The sequence below is a fragment of the Biomphalaria glabrata genome, chromosome 8 (assembly GCF_947242115.1).
Source record: "Biomphalaria glabrata chromosome 8, xgBioGlab47.1, whole genome shotgun sequence".
NCBI classification, from domain to species: domain Eukaryota; kingdom Metazoa; phylum Mollusca; class Gastropoda; family Planorbidae; genus Biomphalaria; species Biomphalaria glabrata.
In genome coordinates, this window is record NC_074718.1 from 28,447,272 (window position 1) to 28,464,011 (window position 16,740).

The 16,740-nt window shown below is 37.1% G+C and overlaps 1 protein-coding gene across 6 annotated transcripts in view; it reads left to right on the forward strand.

The window, feature by feature from the left end:
* LOC106074945 (short transient receptor potential channel 4-like) overlaps positions 1-16,740 on the forward strand; it is a 276,179-nt gene that overhangs the window by 164,004 nt on the left and 95,435 nt on the right. For 2 of the 6 annotated variants that reach the window (XM_056037379.1, XM_056037382.1), the window contains one exon: positions 11,010-11,195. In XM_056037379.1, the coding sequence (XP_055893354.1) occupies positions 11,010-11,195 (186 nt within the window). Of the gene's footprint in view, positions 1-213; positions 454-496; positions 1,407-11,009; positions 11,196-16,740 lie in introns of those variants that run through there. The other 4 variants (XM_056037381.1, XM_056037384.1, XM_056037380.1 and 1 more) reach the window with 4 other exon arrangements.

A 16,740-nucleotide genomic window follows, 5' to 3' on the forward strand; every position in this document is an offset into this window, starting at 1 on the left:
TTATGGATACATATGCTCATTCCCAATAAGTGCGCGTGCATTGCTCATGGAAAAAAAAGAAAAAGAGCATAAAAAGCCACGGGGTCGATAGCCACTCGAGGTTCGTCCACTTCAAACTGACACACCGATAGCTGCGCCGTGTGTGTGGCTTGAAGCTGCCCCGAGGTCGCGTCGCAGTAGACTTAAAAGGACAGAAAATGAGAGAGAGGGAGTGGAGAGGGTGGATGAGGCGTTATGGAAGTGGTCGCTTTTTTTTTTAAACTTGCAAGTGTTGGTGAGTGTGTGTGTGTGTGTTTGTGGTAATGCGAAAGAGTGTGACATAAATTTGTCTGCGTGAGTATGTTGGTGCGAAACAGTGCATCTCGATTGTATGTGTGTGTGTGTGCGATTAACTGGAGAAGTGAGTGGGGAAGATTCGCAATAAGCGTGTTCAACACTGCCTGATGCCTGTGCGTGAGTACTTGTCACCTAGGTGTAATTACTCCCCCTGTTTTTAGTTTTTGCTTTAACCTCGCGTCACGTGCAATCGCGAATCTTGGATCTCTATTAATTGATTCCAAATGTCGCATCTTTTTTTTTTTTTTACTGTTTAGTTCCGTAGGTCTTTTCGGTGTTTTATTTTTCAATGCTGCATTCATGTGTACTCTTCTCGGACAACTGGACATTGAAGCTCCTAGGAGCGGACACTTTGGTCATTGTGTTCTATTTGAACCGCTGGTATAGATTCCTGAAGGCTGTTTTATTCCTTCATCTCTTTGAGGATCTCTCGTGAGGATCTTGAATTCCATGTGTCCTCCCTATCTAGTCTTTCGCACATCTATAGTTTCGGCCTGGATTTTCAATCATCGTCACCATCTGTTAACCTTTGACCAGCAATGTGACGCCACCTGGTCAGCTTTTCAGAAGCTGTCTGGATTATAAAGTGTTAATCTTCTACTTAGCTCGAGGTTAAATCTTTCGTGGCATGTGTGTTAAACGTGACGTAAGCACGATCTTTTTGTCCAGAAATTCATCTACTATCTCTTTCTGCTATCTCTATTTATCTAAATATTATTTCTAAATGTAGTTCTAGGAGCTACTTAGAAACAAAAGATTTACATTCATTCAGTATTAACTGTTATTCTTTCTAAGTCAGCGATATATATTCACCAGATGCGAATATTTTGGATAATGTTATTTTCGACTACGAAAAAACTTTTCATGGATAGTTTGATTTTATTTTCCATGATTCGATTTTAAATATTATTGGGGCTTTCTTTATTGACTTGTGAGTAATGTTTTATTCATCTGGATATTAACTTGTTTTAAGTTCATGCCAATCTTTCTACCGAGTGTAGAATTCATAGAATAAATACACTTGCATGAAGTCATTGTTATTTGCACAGACCAAGGCGTAATCTCCACATGTAAGTATCTGCCAGTGTTATGAAGCATGCTGACTAATGTATCTATGACTGTGCATGGGATGTTGCGAAGATAAAACATCGTCTCCCATGTGTTCAATGCCATGGAAGTACAGTATGCAGATATTAAATATAGTTCAGTGAGTTTGCATAGTTCAGTGAGGTTATTTTGGTTCAGTTTTGTTTTATAGTTCAGTGACGTTATATTATTGATGTTAAATAAGTGCAAGGGAGATGTTGCGTATAATCAAATTTCCTGATAGAAGACAGTAAAGAACAGTAAGCAGGATTTGAACATGGAATTATCGTGATAACAGCTCAGATCTGTAACGTGACCTCTCATTTATATAATATATGACCTCTCATTTATATATTTAATTCAGGAAGACTTTTGTAATAACCGTAATTATTCTGTGTGCTTGAATCCTCTGATATATTCAAACCTCTCTTCTTTTCAAACCTCTCTGTAAAGTTATCTTCTTTTCAAACCTCTCTGTAAAGTTATCTTCTTTTCAAACCTCTCTGTAAAGTTATCTTCTTTTCAAACCTCTCTGTAAAGTTATCTTCTTTTCAAACCTCTCTGTAAAGTTATCTTCTTTTCAAACCTCTCTGTAAAGTTATCTTCTTTTCAAACCTCTCTGTAAAGTTATCTTCTTTTCAAACCTCTCTGTAAAGTTATCTTCTTTTCAAACCTCTCTGTAAAGTTATCTTCTTTTCAAACCTCTCTGTAAAGTTATCTTCTTTTCAAACCTCTCTGTAAAGTTATCTTCTTTTCAAACCTCTCTGTAAAGTTATCTTCTTTTCAAACCTCTCGGTAAAGTTATCTTCTTTTCAAACCTCTCTGTAAAGTTATCTTCTTTTCAAACCTCTCTGTAAAGTTATCTTCTTTTCAAACCTCTCTGTAAAGTTATCTTCTTTTCAAATGAACCTTACCGCCTAAGAATTAAAGTCTTTGTGTTTTGGTGCTATCACAGTGCCACTATCTTTCTTTTCAATTTTTTTATAAGCATTGACTTCAGTTTTAACCCTTTAATCTTTTTCTAAATACCAAGACTCAAACTTACGGTTTTTGGTAACTAATAATATATCACAGCTGACTGAAATAGTGCAGTCTGTTGATATCATCAACAATTGGCTATGCGTACTACATCTTTCTACTCATAACACTATTGCCACCTGTTATTAAAAAGAATAGTTGTTTTTTTCTTAGCAGTATTGCTAGACGTTTCTACGAATACAGTTTAGTCTCAAGCTGAAGGTTATTATGTTTTCTGTGGTGTGTCAAGTTGTTTCAGACTTGATATTGTTTTGTTTTCTGTCAACAATGTCTTTGTTGTCTGGTATCCAGCACCAGGTCTTACTTGACCAACGTTGTAGTGCAGCTCTTGTTACCACCGGATGTAATGTGGGCTTCCAGTGCACTCATTTACTAAACTACGTTTTTAGGTGTTTGTAGTTTCCCCCTCTGAAGTAGAAGAGTTCAAAGATAAATAAATTGGCCATTTAATAAATATTCTCTCTATTTCCAATTTGTAAAAGCCTCCACTTAAACGTAAAACTACTACAAAAACTAAAATTATAAACATTGATGGACAAGAGATTATATAAAGAAAGGGGGGGATTTCTTCTACAGAAGAGTTTAAAAGAGCTTCGAGCAACAACAATATACTAAATCTGTAAGCTTAGCATAACACATGCAAGCCGTCTTTTGCAACTATTGATTTTCCGAATGGTTACAATTCTTGATCTAGTCTATAAAAAAAAACTTTAACTGTTAGATTTGATATGGTCTCTGAAAAATGCTCTACTAATATACAGTGTCTCTATTTTTTAAAACAATATTTTAAATGTAGCTCCTATATAAGACAATCGGAGGAGTTTTTAACTTTTAATCTATGTACATTATTTCTTCTCATTTAATAACTCCCCTGTTTGTATGGCTACAGAAAGATGTACTAGAACAGTGATGCTCAAAATACGGCCCGCAAGCTAGATCTGGCCCGCGACATGGTTCCATCCGGCCCGCCGAAACGTCGGCACAAAAAGTAGAAAAACTCCAAAAAGGTTAATAAAGGTATCTTTACCTATGTTAGGGTCCTAACTTTTTCACTGATGGATTGGTACAGTGACCTTTAACATTAACTTTAACAGATCCATGGGTTTCTAATCAAATAGTTCCAGGTCAATTTTATTTTTTTATTATTCTTTTAATTTTTTTTTATTTTTTAGGATACCTCAGCTTTTTAGCTTTTGACTTCAGTTGTCGAGCTGTTTACATCCTAGGAATCCTTAAGCTTTTGCCTCTTTTCTTTGCCTCTTTTTTGGGCATTGCCTCTTTTTGGGCTATTGGCCTCTTTATTGGGCAATTTTATTTCGTTTTGTATCTTTTCGGTCATGTGACCCGCGACACGAGTGTCGGAAATGAAAATGGCATCACTGTTCTAGAATATAACACTGATGTATTCAAAGTCTTTTGAAATAAGAATAATATAAAAACGTATTTAATGTTAGAAATGTTAATGATTTGATTCTAAAAAGTGCACAGACATTTTCATAGACCTTATCAGCACTTCCTTATCTTTGTACACCGGATACACCAACTGGCTAGCTTTTTGATAGTTGTTTTGTGTCTGCCATTACACTTTTCATACCTCTACGCTTGAAGATCAATGAGACTCACCAAATACTGAGGGCTTAGAATCAAGCGCTATAACTTCCTCACACATGTGCTGCTGAACGCATACAATCTTCAAGTCTTATGGCGCCCTTCTTCATTGTCCACTGAGGCAAACATTTTGAGGGGCGGAAAAAACGCGTTTAGGCCGGATAGGTGGGGCATCACTGATCTAGATCTACGAGTGATGTGAAATCCTTGACTGTTAAAGTGACACTGGGATTTGAAACCCGTGTCCAGAAGATATCTCCATCCTGCTACCGGGTCACAAAATTAGTTTGCTAGTGAGCTTGAGCACCCATACACACATACACACACACACATACACAGGGAACAGGAAGTAGAAACGTGAGGACAGTTCTGGGTGGGTTTTTTTAAAACAGAGAGTTATCAATATCACTTAGTGCATGTCATGTTTGCCTGACCCAGATGATCACATTAGTAGAACTTAAAGCAATGTGTTGTCTAGAGCAGTTCACTTTAATGGTCAACGTTTATGTTTGTTTTCCAAACGTTTGGGATTTGGCAGTTCGTCTCACTATCGAAATACGGAGAAATTCGGGGGGGGGGGGGGGGGAATGCAAAATGAAAAGTTGGTCACCAACATAAAGACATTATATTTGTCGTTGTCTCAATAGGTTTGTTACTGGCAGTGTTGACATGACCCTAAATGGTAACTTTGGTGTTTTGGTGTAGAAAACAAATATTGGTGAGAGTTACATCTACTTTTGTCTGGATCGTGTGCACCCAAGGGCTTGTGTCTAGTGTGTTTTTGATTTTGTTTCACCCTGTCTCTTTAAAAGTTGGACCATTGGGGCACCATACATAATCTTTTGACCATCTTTCTCCATTCCTCTCTGTATTTTACCAGAATTAGAGTTTCTTTCACAGACAAGTCCGACCATTCATTGATGTCTGCCTTTCCTTTTTGTCTCCCATACTGCAGAAGTGTCTTTGTAACATACTACTCCACATACACGCGCGCGTAATGACTCACACAGAAACACACACACACACACACATATATATATATATATATAAAAATATACGTGCCTGTGTGTGTATGTCTGTATGTGTGTGTGACTCCTAAGCACATTGTTTCGGATTATTTGAAAGTGTCCCTCTATCATTTTTCTTTTATGGATCTCCACTATCATTTTCATGTTCTTAACCCCATAATTAATTCTTTTGGGCTTCATATTCGGTTAACTCTCTCTGTCTCTCTCTCTCTCTCTGTCACTCTCTCTCTCTCTCTCCGCACCTTTTTCTTCTTTGCCACCTCATATTTTCGCCCTCTTTTTTTTACCTATTTATTCCTATTCAATCCACTCCTGCACTCTCTTTACTTTTCTCTGTCTTACCTTCATTCTTCTCGTTTTTAGTTTGCCCGTAGACAATTTACTCTAATTAGTTCTCTCTCACTCTCTCTTTCTCTTCCTTCCCTCTCTCTCTCTCTCTTTCTCTCTTTCTCTTCCTTCCCCCCCTCTCTCTCTTTCTCTCTTTCTCTTCCTTCCTTCTCTCTCTCTCTTTCTCTTCCTTCCCTCTCTCTCTCTCTCTTTCTTTCTCGTTCTTCATCCCTCTCTCTCTCTTTCTCTCTTTTTCCTTCTCTCTCTCTCTCTTTCTTTCTCGTCCTTCCCCCTCTATCTCTCTCTCTCTTTCTTTCTCTTCCTTCCCTCTCTCTTTCTTTCTTTCTCTTCCTTCCCTCTCTCTCTCTCTCTTTCTTTCTCGTCCTTCCCTCTCTCTCTCTCTTTCTCTCTTTCTCTTCCTTCCCTCTCTCCCTCTTTCTCTCTTTCTCTTCCTTCCCCCCCCTCTCTCTCTCTCTTTCTCTTCCTTTCCTCTTCCATTTCTCTTTCTCTTCCTTTCCTCTTTCTCTCTCTCTCTCTCTCTCTTTTTCGCTCTTTCTTTTCCTTTCTCTTTCTCTCAGTTTCTTTCTCTTCCTTCCCTCTCTCTCTTTCTCTTTATTTCTCTTCCTTCCCCGCTCTCTCTTTCTCTTCCTTCCCTCTCTCTCCCTCTCTCTTTCTTTCTCATCCTTCCCCCTCTCTCTCTCTTTCTCTTCCTTTTTTCACTCTCTCTCTTGCTCTCTTTTTCTTCCTTACCTCTCTCTCTCTCGTTCTTTCTCTTCCTTCCTTTTTTCTCTCTCTCTCTTTCTTTCTCTTCCTTCCCTCTCTCGCTCTTTCTCCTCCTCCTCCCCTCTCTCTCTCTTTCTCTTCCTTTTCTCTTTCTCTATCTCTTTCTCTTCCTTTCCTCTTCCTTTTCTCTTTCTCTTGCTTTCCTCTTTCTCTCTCTCTCTTTCGCTCTTTCTTTTCTCTTTCTCTTCCTTTCCTCTTTCTCTCTCTCTTTCGCTCTTTCTTTTCCTTTCTCTTTCTCTCACTTTCTTTCTCTTCCTTCCCTCTCTCTCTCTCTTTCTCTTTATTTCTCTTCCTTCTCTCTCTCTCTCTTTCTCTCTCTTCTTTTCCTCTTTCTCTTTTTCTCTTTCTTCCCTCTTTCTCTTTCTCTCTCTTCCCCTCTCTCTATTCCTGTGGTCTAACATCACTCCTTGCCTTCATTAAAAAGGTGAACTAAGTAAACGGAGACGTCATTAGAACAACAAGGCTTGTAATTCAATGACGTCTATGTCCATCTCTACTTCAGGAAGTGGTTTCCTATTCTCTGATTTGTCTAAGGAAATGTTTCAAGTTCTCAAGTTTTCTGGGCGTAATTATCAAATTTATTAAAGAGTGGGTCATGAATGGCCCAAAGAAAACGTAATTATTGTGATCACGAGATGTTTTTTATTAGTAAAATATCATCGGTCAAACATCTCAGCCTTCATCCTAACGTGAACCTTAACCCTTGACTTTATCTTAAAATGGAACACCTAACCCAAAAAGGTTAGCAGACAGCTGCAGAACGAATATATAGACAGATAATATCCAAGGATAAAAAGAACAAAAAACATAAACAAGTTTTTTTTTTTTTGTTTTTGTTTTAAGACAATGCTTCCTTTAGGAAGCGGATGATGTTTTGTAAGAGCGATTACTTTGATCTTCACAACTAATGAATGTATAATAGATCAAAACAAATGAAATAAAGGTGCCCCAATTCCCCCCCGCCCCCCCCCCCCCCCGGCAAAAAAAAAAAATCTCGGATTGAGCCCATGTGTAAAACTGCTCAGAAAGAATATAGATCATTCTAGTTTGATGTTATAGATCCTTTTGGAAACATTAAAAGATGGTAGTCTAGACTAGAATACTGGATGTAATGTGTGTCAAGTACTTGATAAGTCCACATTGTTGACATCTATCATTTATTTATGAACAACAATGATGTAGAGTGAATATAACTATGAGATCTGTACCATAATATTGTCCAACATCTGATTAGTACTATTACATCTACAATGTATATCCAATATAAGAAAGCCCTATTACTTTTACACAATACTAAAACAGAGACAAGAAATAGTTTTCTCTGTTTCATTACGGAACAAAACACCAATAGCCTAACCATGAGTTACATTCTAATTTAACTCTTCTCCAAAAGCCAATTAATAGCTATGAATGGTATTATTAAATTGTATTATAGACAGAATAATTCTAGCAGTCGGGCTTATGATCTCTACATAAGACGGTGCGCAAAAATGTTCTTGAACACCTTTAGCTTCAAGTCAGTACTGAATGATTGTGGAAATTCCCTCTGACGTGTGTTCAAGATATTGGCCAAATTTAATTTCAACATAATTATATTTTGAAAAATTATAACTCTCATTCCATAGTTTTCCTTTTGTGACCAATTAGTTAATTGATATACAAAAATATACATAAACTGTCGAATTTCTATTTTAAAAAATCGCTGAGCTGTTTTCTAAATCTGTCCATCCATGTTGACTTTGCAAGCTTATTAAGAAAAATAGTAAAAATCTATAGTCATAAACTACATCTAAGAAAATGGACTCAACGGGAACAGCCTTATTAAAAGGAAAAGATAACACATAATGATAATTAAACTAAAGCTAACATTCCATTGTTTCTATTCCCTAAATTTAGTCTGGATTTTAATTTTATTTTAATACTTTTTCGGCCCTTTGTTTATTACCGAAAAGATGTCTGTTTCAGGAAGTAAGGTGTTTAGATCATTTTTCAAGGTTTGATTGTATAATTTATAATAATTATAATAATCTTTATTGTCCGTATGGAAATTTGTCTTACAATTTGTGCATTACACCAAACAAAAAACACTATAACCATTAGAAACCAAAGTGTACATTCACACCAGACGCACTCATAATTTACATGTGACAAAGTTTATACCAGATTGTTCTTATTTAATGATTTGATTGCCAGGGGAACAAAAGAGTGTTTGTGTCTGTTTGTCTTTGCTATCGGTGTCTTCTATCTCTTTTGTGATGGTAAAATCACAAAATCCTGACACAAAGGGTGATTCTTTATTTCGAGGATCTTGGTAGCTTTTTTATAGATGTTTGTCTCAAACAACTGCCCAAATGGGGTTTGTATTTTGCCAATTTAAATTCCAACTATTAGCTTGCAAACTCTTCATAAAAGCTGGAAACTTGGTGGGCGGATTTTTTCGATTTTCCTAGATATTTGAGTTTATGTATATCTTTGTGAAAGAAATCCCACTGAAAATAAATACTTCATTGGCGTTAATTCTGGTTTTGACCGTTATAGTTTTTCAAAATAATAATGCTCTTAAAATTAAATTTGGATGGCTTCTTGAACATGGGAAATGTCCACACTCGACTCCAATGTTTCTTTGCATTCAGTAGAGAGTTGAGTAAATATATAGACATGCAGGGCAGTGTCTTATGCAGAAATATTTGGCTGGAGTGTTTGCAGAAGAGATGATTGTGTAGAACTCACTGGAAAGACTCCTTGCAAACCAAGTATTACCAGAAATACATAGAATGAACAGGAATACACCATAATCATATCTATAAAGAAGAAATTGATTTTTCAAAACTTGTTTTATTGACTAGATTGTTTAGGTCACACACTATCTTATTGACTAGATTGCTTAGGTCACACAATGTCTACCCAAGGTTAAATAAATATTAAATTATGTAAGTCACCAACACACATACACACCTAAGGCGGTTGTTGAACCAGATTACAGCCTAGACTTGTCATTGGATGTTTAGTGTCTATGTGTGTAATTGTACTAGTGTGGAGTAGATAAGTGTATACACTAAGGAGGGTGTGGGGGGGGGGGAGGAGTAAGTACATAGGCCAACACGGTCAGGGGGGGGGGAACAGTGAAATTCGTGAGTTCTGTGCCAGCTGAGTCTTTTTTTTTTTTTTAGATTGTTTTCAATAAAGATATGTGAACATTAACTTGGCAAGACCAAACCCAAAATCTCTCTCACTCTCTCCATCTTTCTCTCTATATATATATATCTCTCACTGTCACTCTTTCCATCACTCTCCCTTTCCATCTCTCTCTCTCATACTTTATTTTTAAAAAATCATTTTGTAAACACATATTTGATACATTTTTTTTTAAAGATTTTATTAAGCAACCTAGAAAGGAGTGTCAAAGCTAAAGGCCCATTCGATAAAAGCTCTTCCGACACTTGACCGAAGGGAAGAAACTCTCCCAGCGGCCATGAATGAGAGAATTCCCCAACCTCTTGATACGAAGGTCGACTATCAATTAGATTATCATTTAATCACAGTTGGGCCAGTTTCACATAGGACCATATCTTCAAAACAATCAGTTCATGTGAATACTTATGAATATTAACAATGAAATAATATTAATAGTACCAGCACAGGGACGTAGCTAAGAATTTGCCATCATTTGGGGGCCCGGGGGGCTTGACCTCATTGGAGGCCCCTGCATTTTGCGTAATATCTAATATTGAATCTAAAAAAAACACTCATTTGGGAGACCCCCTCAAGTGGGGTCCCGGGGAGGATTTTCAAATTTTCCCCCCTCCTCCCCCCACCCTAGCTACGCCAATGTACCAGCGTCAGCCGGACAGACAAACAATACAGCCTCGTCACTCTTACGTCGATTGTTTATGCTATGAGATAAGGTTGTGGTTCTTGATATTCGTGCTCAAAATATTGAGACGTGCCTTTTTACGGGCATTGCTCACCATTTGATGACCTTAGGCGGCCGCCTATGAGTTTGTGTAAAAACCTTAACTCTCATTATAATCTTTTTTTTTGTTGTTTTTCTTCAATGTGCCTAATTTGTATTTATTGTAAACACTTTCCTAAGTCATTTTTCTATGTAATTATCTTATTACTATCGTTATACTTGGAAATGGCGTTAACAGTTTATCGTTTTCAATCATTCTAAGGCTGCCTCTCTCCACCAGCTCATTTTCTCTGTCACTCTTCACCTACCTTACTAATTATATATCTCTTCAACAACCTCACTAATTGTATACCTCGTCACCAACTTCCAACTTCACTAATTCTCATTCTCTTTCTTTTCGCCAAATTCATTCATTTTCTCTCTCTCTCTCTCTCTCTCTCTCTCTCTCTCTCTCTCTCTCTCTCTCTCTCTCTCTCTTCCCAGCATCCTCACTCATTCAATATCTCTCTTTTTCTCTCCGCCAACTTCACTCTCTGTTTCTCCACTAAACTCACTCATTCTATCTGTCTCTCTCTATATATATATCTCAGTTACTCAAACACACTATCTCACTCTCTCCGCCAATCTCGCTCATAATCTCTCTCTCTCTCTCTCTCTGTCTCTGTCTCTCCTTCACTTCTGAGTGTATTTGAACACAGTGTGTCGCTCTAAAACATCAATAATATGTTCATCAATTATTTAGCGTTGTGCTATTTTATTTCTATGTGTTGTGTTGTGTTTTATAAAATACTTTACCAACAAATGGAATGCCAATAATTTAAACTTCAATTTAATTTTTATTTATTTACATCTATTTGTTTCTAAATTATTTTTTATTATTAACTCTACAGGGCTCTACCGCCCCAGCTCAGGGAGCCATGGATAAGGTCTACCTCGCCTACAGGGAGTCCCTACTGAACGCCGCCCCCAGAATGATGGAGGAGCTAGGCATGGACGCCGGGGAGGACTTCCTGGGGATGGGCGTCTTTAGGAAGGATGTGGATTTGACCAATGAAGAGAAACAGTATCTCCTTTCGGTGAGTAGCTGCAGAATCAATTCGACTTGAATAGTCTTCTTAGACATATTATTTCGGTTCTAATTAAATAATTGAAAGACCTATTTTAAAACATTAACTTAAAGAGACAATTTTTTTAAATATGGAGATTCCTCAGTACTGCACTATACCGAAATGACTTTATTCTGTTGAAAGCCGCGACACTAAAACGAAGCTGGTTGTAGCTAGAGAACTAAATACTGTGGTCAACGAATCAAATTCGTATCAACAACCAAACGATTAAGCACTGGGTCGCCTCGTTCCAGAACACCTGCTACCAAACCTCGACATTTAAACCCACGTTCAATAGGAAGCGAGTCAGATGAATGGCTTGAACTTTTATTTGTTCTCTCTCTCTCACTTCTTTTTTTTTTTTTTAAATCCCACTTTTGAGAGAGGCGTGTGATAGATAGATAGATAGATAGATAGATAGATAGATAGATAGATAGATAGATAGATAGATAGATAGATAGATAGATAGATAGATAGATTAGATAGATAGATAGATAGATAGATAGATAGATAGATAGATAGATAGATAGATAGATAAGGTAGGTAGGTAGGTAGGTAGGTAGGTAGGTAGATAATAAGGTAGGTAGGTAGGTAGATAGGTAGATAGGTAGGTAGGTAGGTAGGTAGGTAGGTAGGTAGGTAGACAGATATCAGAAACAAAACATTGATTTTGTCCTGACTGCCCCTTCATGGACATCTACTTAAAAGGAGTAGAGTAGACTGACCAGGACTACTGATGAGAACCATCTTGGAGATTGAGCTATGTTTTTTTTTTCCATTTTTTTTTTCAAAAAGAGAACGAAAGAGAAAGGAAAAGAGAAATAAAGAGAAGGAAAGAGGACGGTTTACAGAGATCGATGAGCACCCTAATCAATCATGTTGTTTTTTTTTGACCGAGTACTCTCACGAGAAGATGCGGCAGCTTTAAAACTATGTACATTAAAATTAAAGGATTTCTTTTTCAGAAAAATTTGCTTGACGAAACGTTTTGGTTATATAACCATAGAGAGACAATGTTGATGTCTGTCTGTTCTACGGTGTCTGGTCTTTGTTTTAATACATAGTGATACATAAGAGGATGATAAGAGGATGATAAGAGGATGCTTTTCAGAGACCATTCAGCAGTAAACAGAGGGGAGGGCTGTTTAATTGTTGGATCATTTAACAGTAACAAAAGAAACAGTAACAAAAACAAAAGAATAAGTAACAGTAACAAAAGAAAACCCTCTAGTCCTCAAAGTTTGCGAGGTTGGCGACCGCCAAAGGTCACATCTGTTGACATTACCATCATGCCAACCCGTCACAAGAGAAAGCATACCGCACATCAAAAATTGTGCGCATGAAATTACTTCTAGCGTGATTTTGTTTTGTTTTTTACACCCAAAAGAGGGAGGTGGGTGTGATAATTACACTATTATCTGTTTAAATAACAAATTCATGTCAACTGAATTCAAAGTTCCGATTCTGACATTTCTACAAAACTAATTATTTGAAGTTAAGAATACACAAGATAACTTCACTTTCGATTACACAGATATTAAAAATCTTAACCATTCATCAAAGATTAAAACTGAAGTGAAAAAAAAAAGTCTGCTATCTAGATATTGGAAATAAAAAAATGAGAGACGCCCTCTCTCTAAGTCCGCTGTGGTACAAAAATCTTTAGAAATCCACGACCTAACTGGAAAAAAAAAACGAATTACCCTTTACCTTAGCATAATGGACAAACGACAACAATTATAATAGATAAAATAATGAAAAGTTATACTTGACTTATACTTGACACTGTAAATTTGGCCCATGTATTCAAGATGGAAGCCAACATACTTGCCTAAGTTGTAAAACACAATTTTATACATTTGTTGTTTTTAAATATAGTGAATGCAAAGGCTGTGCGCATCCTTTACACAATAGCTGACAGGGTGTTCATACCATTACAATTTGGTTATATCTTGGAATTATACAGCTAGAGAGTGTGATTATTTTGGTTTATTGTTTTAGTTAAGCTGACACCCATGTGACTGGTATTTATGTAACATTCTCCCCCTAATTGTGCGTTGATATATTATTGTCAGTCTAATTTAAGAAGAGAGTTATTTCCCACTTTTGCCACACACACACACACACACATACGCGCACAAACACACCTATCACCACACATTAAACAATTTCGTTAAGTGTCACACGTTTACGGCAGAACATAAACTCTGGTTGTTGTTCTTGTCTCTTTTCCTTCTTATCTCCCTTTGTTTTTGTGTGCCAAACTTTTCTCTTGTTAATTTTTCAAGTTGTTTATAAAATTAAAAAAAAAGGCTGGCGTCCGCTAATCACTGGAAACAAAATATGATCGTAACAGAATGTTCAAAATATTTTATTATTTGGCTGGCATATTAGCAAGAGAGCTCTGCTTTAGATAAACACTATTTTTGTGTTCAATTTAAACCTAATAAACAAATACTTGCTTTAAAATGTTCAACTATTTCACATGGGGTCAACCGTCAGAGTTACACACTTATGAGTTATTTTCCTTACCTATTCCCTTCACATAAACGAATGGGCTTTATACAGTGTTTCTTATTGGTGGCCATGGTGGGCTAGTTAATATTAAAGTTTCAATTTCAAAATTTTTAGCAGTCTGTACAAAGCAAATATTATAGCCTACCCAGTGGCGTCGTTAGGGTTTGTTTGAGCCGGTGCGATGAGAGAGAGGTCTTCCGACTTCCCCCTTCCCAACCCCTTCCCGGAAGTAACTTTCCCACTAACAATCTGACATTACCTATACATTGATTTAATGAGTACACAGATCTCTCAAATGTGTGACAAAATATTCATTTTTTAAATTTCATTTTCCCGATATTTTGATATTTTGGTGTCGCCCCTTGATGAGGGTCACCCAGTGAGGATCGCACACTTTGCATCTCCCTAGCGACTCAACTTATATTTATGAGTAAAATTTGGCTCATTAATTGCACTTTTTCATTGCCTTTAACTAAATACCACAAGAACATTCGTCAATCTAAAGTGAAGTATGACCTTGTTATGACCAGAAAAAAGCAAATAATATACATTTGAAAAATTCTACTCCGACTTTAGGCTTAAATATTAAATGCTATTGTATCAATTAGTTTAAACATAGTATAGTATATTATGTTATATTATTATATTATAGTAGAGTATGTTGTTATCTATTGTTTCTATTTCATGTTAGTATTCACTCAGACGACAAGCTTATAACACCACTTCAGTCAATTCTATTTCTTTCCCTTGTTTGATATACTAAACAAAATAATTTATTACCAATAGTTAATTAACTAATAGTTTTTTTTTTAGTGATTCTTGTGTTGTCAGGTAAACAAAAATAATTGTGCAAAATTTCAGCTTCATCCGAGTTTGGGTGTCGGAGAGATAATGTGTACAAACTTTTGTCCAGACAGACAGACACACAGACAGACACACAGAATGACTTTATATAAGCTTTGTAAACAGACTCAGTTGCTAGGGAAAAAAATGAATAAAGTAAACAGGACACACTCGGTTGATGTGCCAGTTATTGATATGAATGTCTGATCTTAGAGACAAGACGTTTATGTCTGCGCTGGTACATCTGTTAGCACGTATTACTGCTCTCATCACTCTCCGCCATCTTATGGTGCTGTTATATCCCAGGAGATGAAACCATACCGATACTAAATCGCAACAGATATGAACCTCAAGACGAATGGTAACAAATAGGGCTATCAAAGTCTGATAGGGCTAACGTATTGGAACTGAATTGGTCTGCCTCGTTCTGAGATATGAGTCTTCTGGAAGTCCGTTTCCTGTTTTTTTTTTTATTCTTACAAGTTCTAGCCAACTGAGGTGGTCACTTGTAGTCGAACTGAATGTCCATTGGTCTGGATCAATACAAATTATCTTATCTTATATTATTAACTAAGCAACAAAAATAACCAAAAAGATGTGGATCTAGCTAGAAAATTATAGACACATGTTTTGTTTGCAGTAAACTGCAGGGACGATTCTCGAAATAAAATTAGTAAAAAGCTAAAATTGTGACTTTGTTTACGGTTGACATTATCTCAGAAAGGCATTTAAAATGTTTCTGTATAGGGTGTAGACAGAGAGAAATGTCGGAGCGAACAATTTATGACTGTTTGAATCTGTTCTTATTGTTTTCTTCATGCTTCTTTTCTCTTTTTTTTTCTCTTTCTTTCTCTTTTATTTTATCAATCTTTACAATTCCTCTTTTAAGCTTGCAAACTCTTCATGGGTTCAGGAACATGGACACTATTCTCGAAAAGGGCTTCAACTATTTTACTATAAATTTGACAGTTTATGTATATCTTGGAAAAGGGGGGTGGGGTTCTAGCTAATTGGAAACACAGTGAAAACTTTGGTTTAAATTTTAAATTTTTAAATGTGATTCCTATTCGAAAACAAGTCAGTAGGAATTCCTTCATGTAATCAGTAGAGTTAAACTAAACTGGTGAATTAGATAAATAGTCATTCATGAAGATTTTGCGCACCGTCTTATGTAGAGATCCTTAGCTGGACTACTAGAATTAAGTCGTGACAATATACTGTTACGAATCTCACTATCCAGGCTCTCTGCAAACTGCACCTTACACCACCAACTTAAAGAACTTGACAACTCAGGGCTCCAAAGTAACAGTTTAATGTCCAATAAATTACAGCAAATACTGAACAATTGGCAACACGTAACACAGGCTGTACAAATATCTATTCGTATCAACCGTACCGCCGTAACAACTCTTGCACTGGCCTCTCCGTCTCGTTCCGGGCTTGCACTGGGTTCAACAGTTCAGGACTGACTTCACACACTGGGCTCGTTGTGTCGGACTCGATCACAGACCAAGATCAAGACGCCGTTCGTCTCAACTGTACTTCATAGTACTCCGCCCTGAACCGTCGTAATGCTCCGTACAGAACCACACCGCTGAACCACACTGAACTGTGCTGTAGTCGACCTGACTGTAGTGAATCGGTCTCTGAACCTTCTTGACTGCGACACCTCCGCTCTTTATATAGGGTCCCTGCTGGCCTTCTAGAACCGGACGGAACGTCGCTCGACCATTCTGGGTGGTCAGATGACTACATCCCTCGTGACGCTCCTGAGTTCTGTTCACGACGCCGATCCTACTCAAACGTCATGTTGACACCTGTCTCGGCTGACCGTCGTAACTCGTCACGGTTGACCGCTCGTCTAGCGCTGGCTTGGGGCGATTTGCATCGGCTAACTACACGCACACCACTACCCCCATCTGTGCCACCACCAGGTTTATAACAATACATTTGTACATAATACTTCTACTATCTATTAATACACAATATCAACTATATCTCTAACTAAAATAGCCAGTATTGTAGAATACTGTCTTTTAATGCCTATAAGTCTAGATCGATATATATCAACAAACTAGAATGAATTTTGTAGATTTATACAAGGACGTATCCAGGATTTTATTTAGGGGGTGGGGTGGAATTGAGGCGAGGTAAC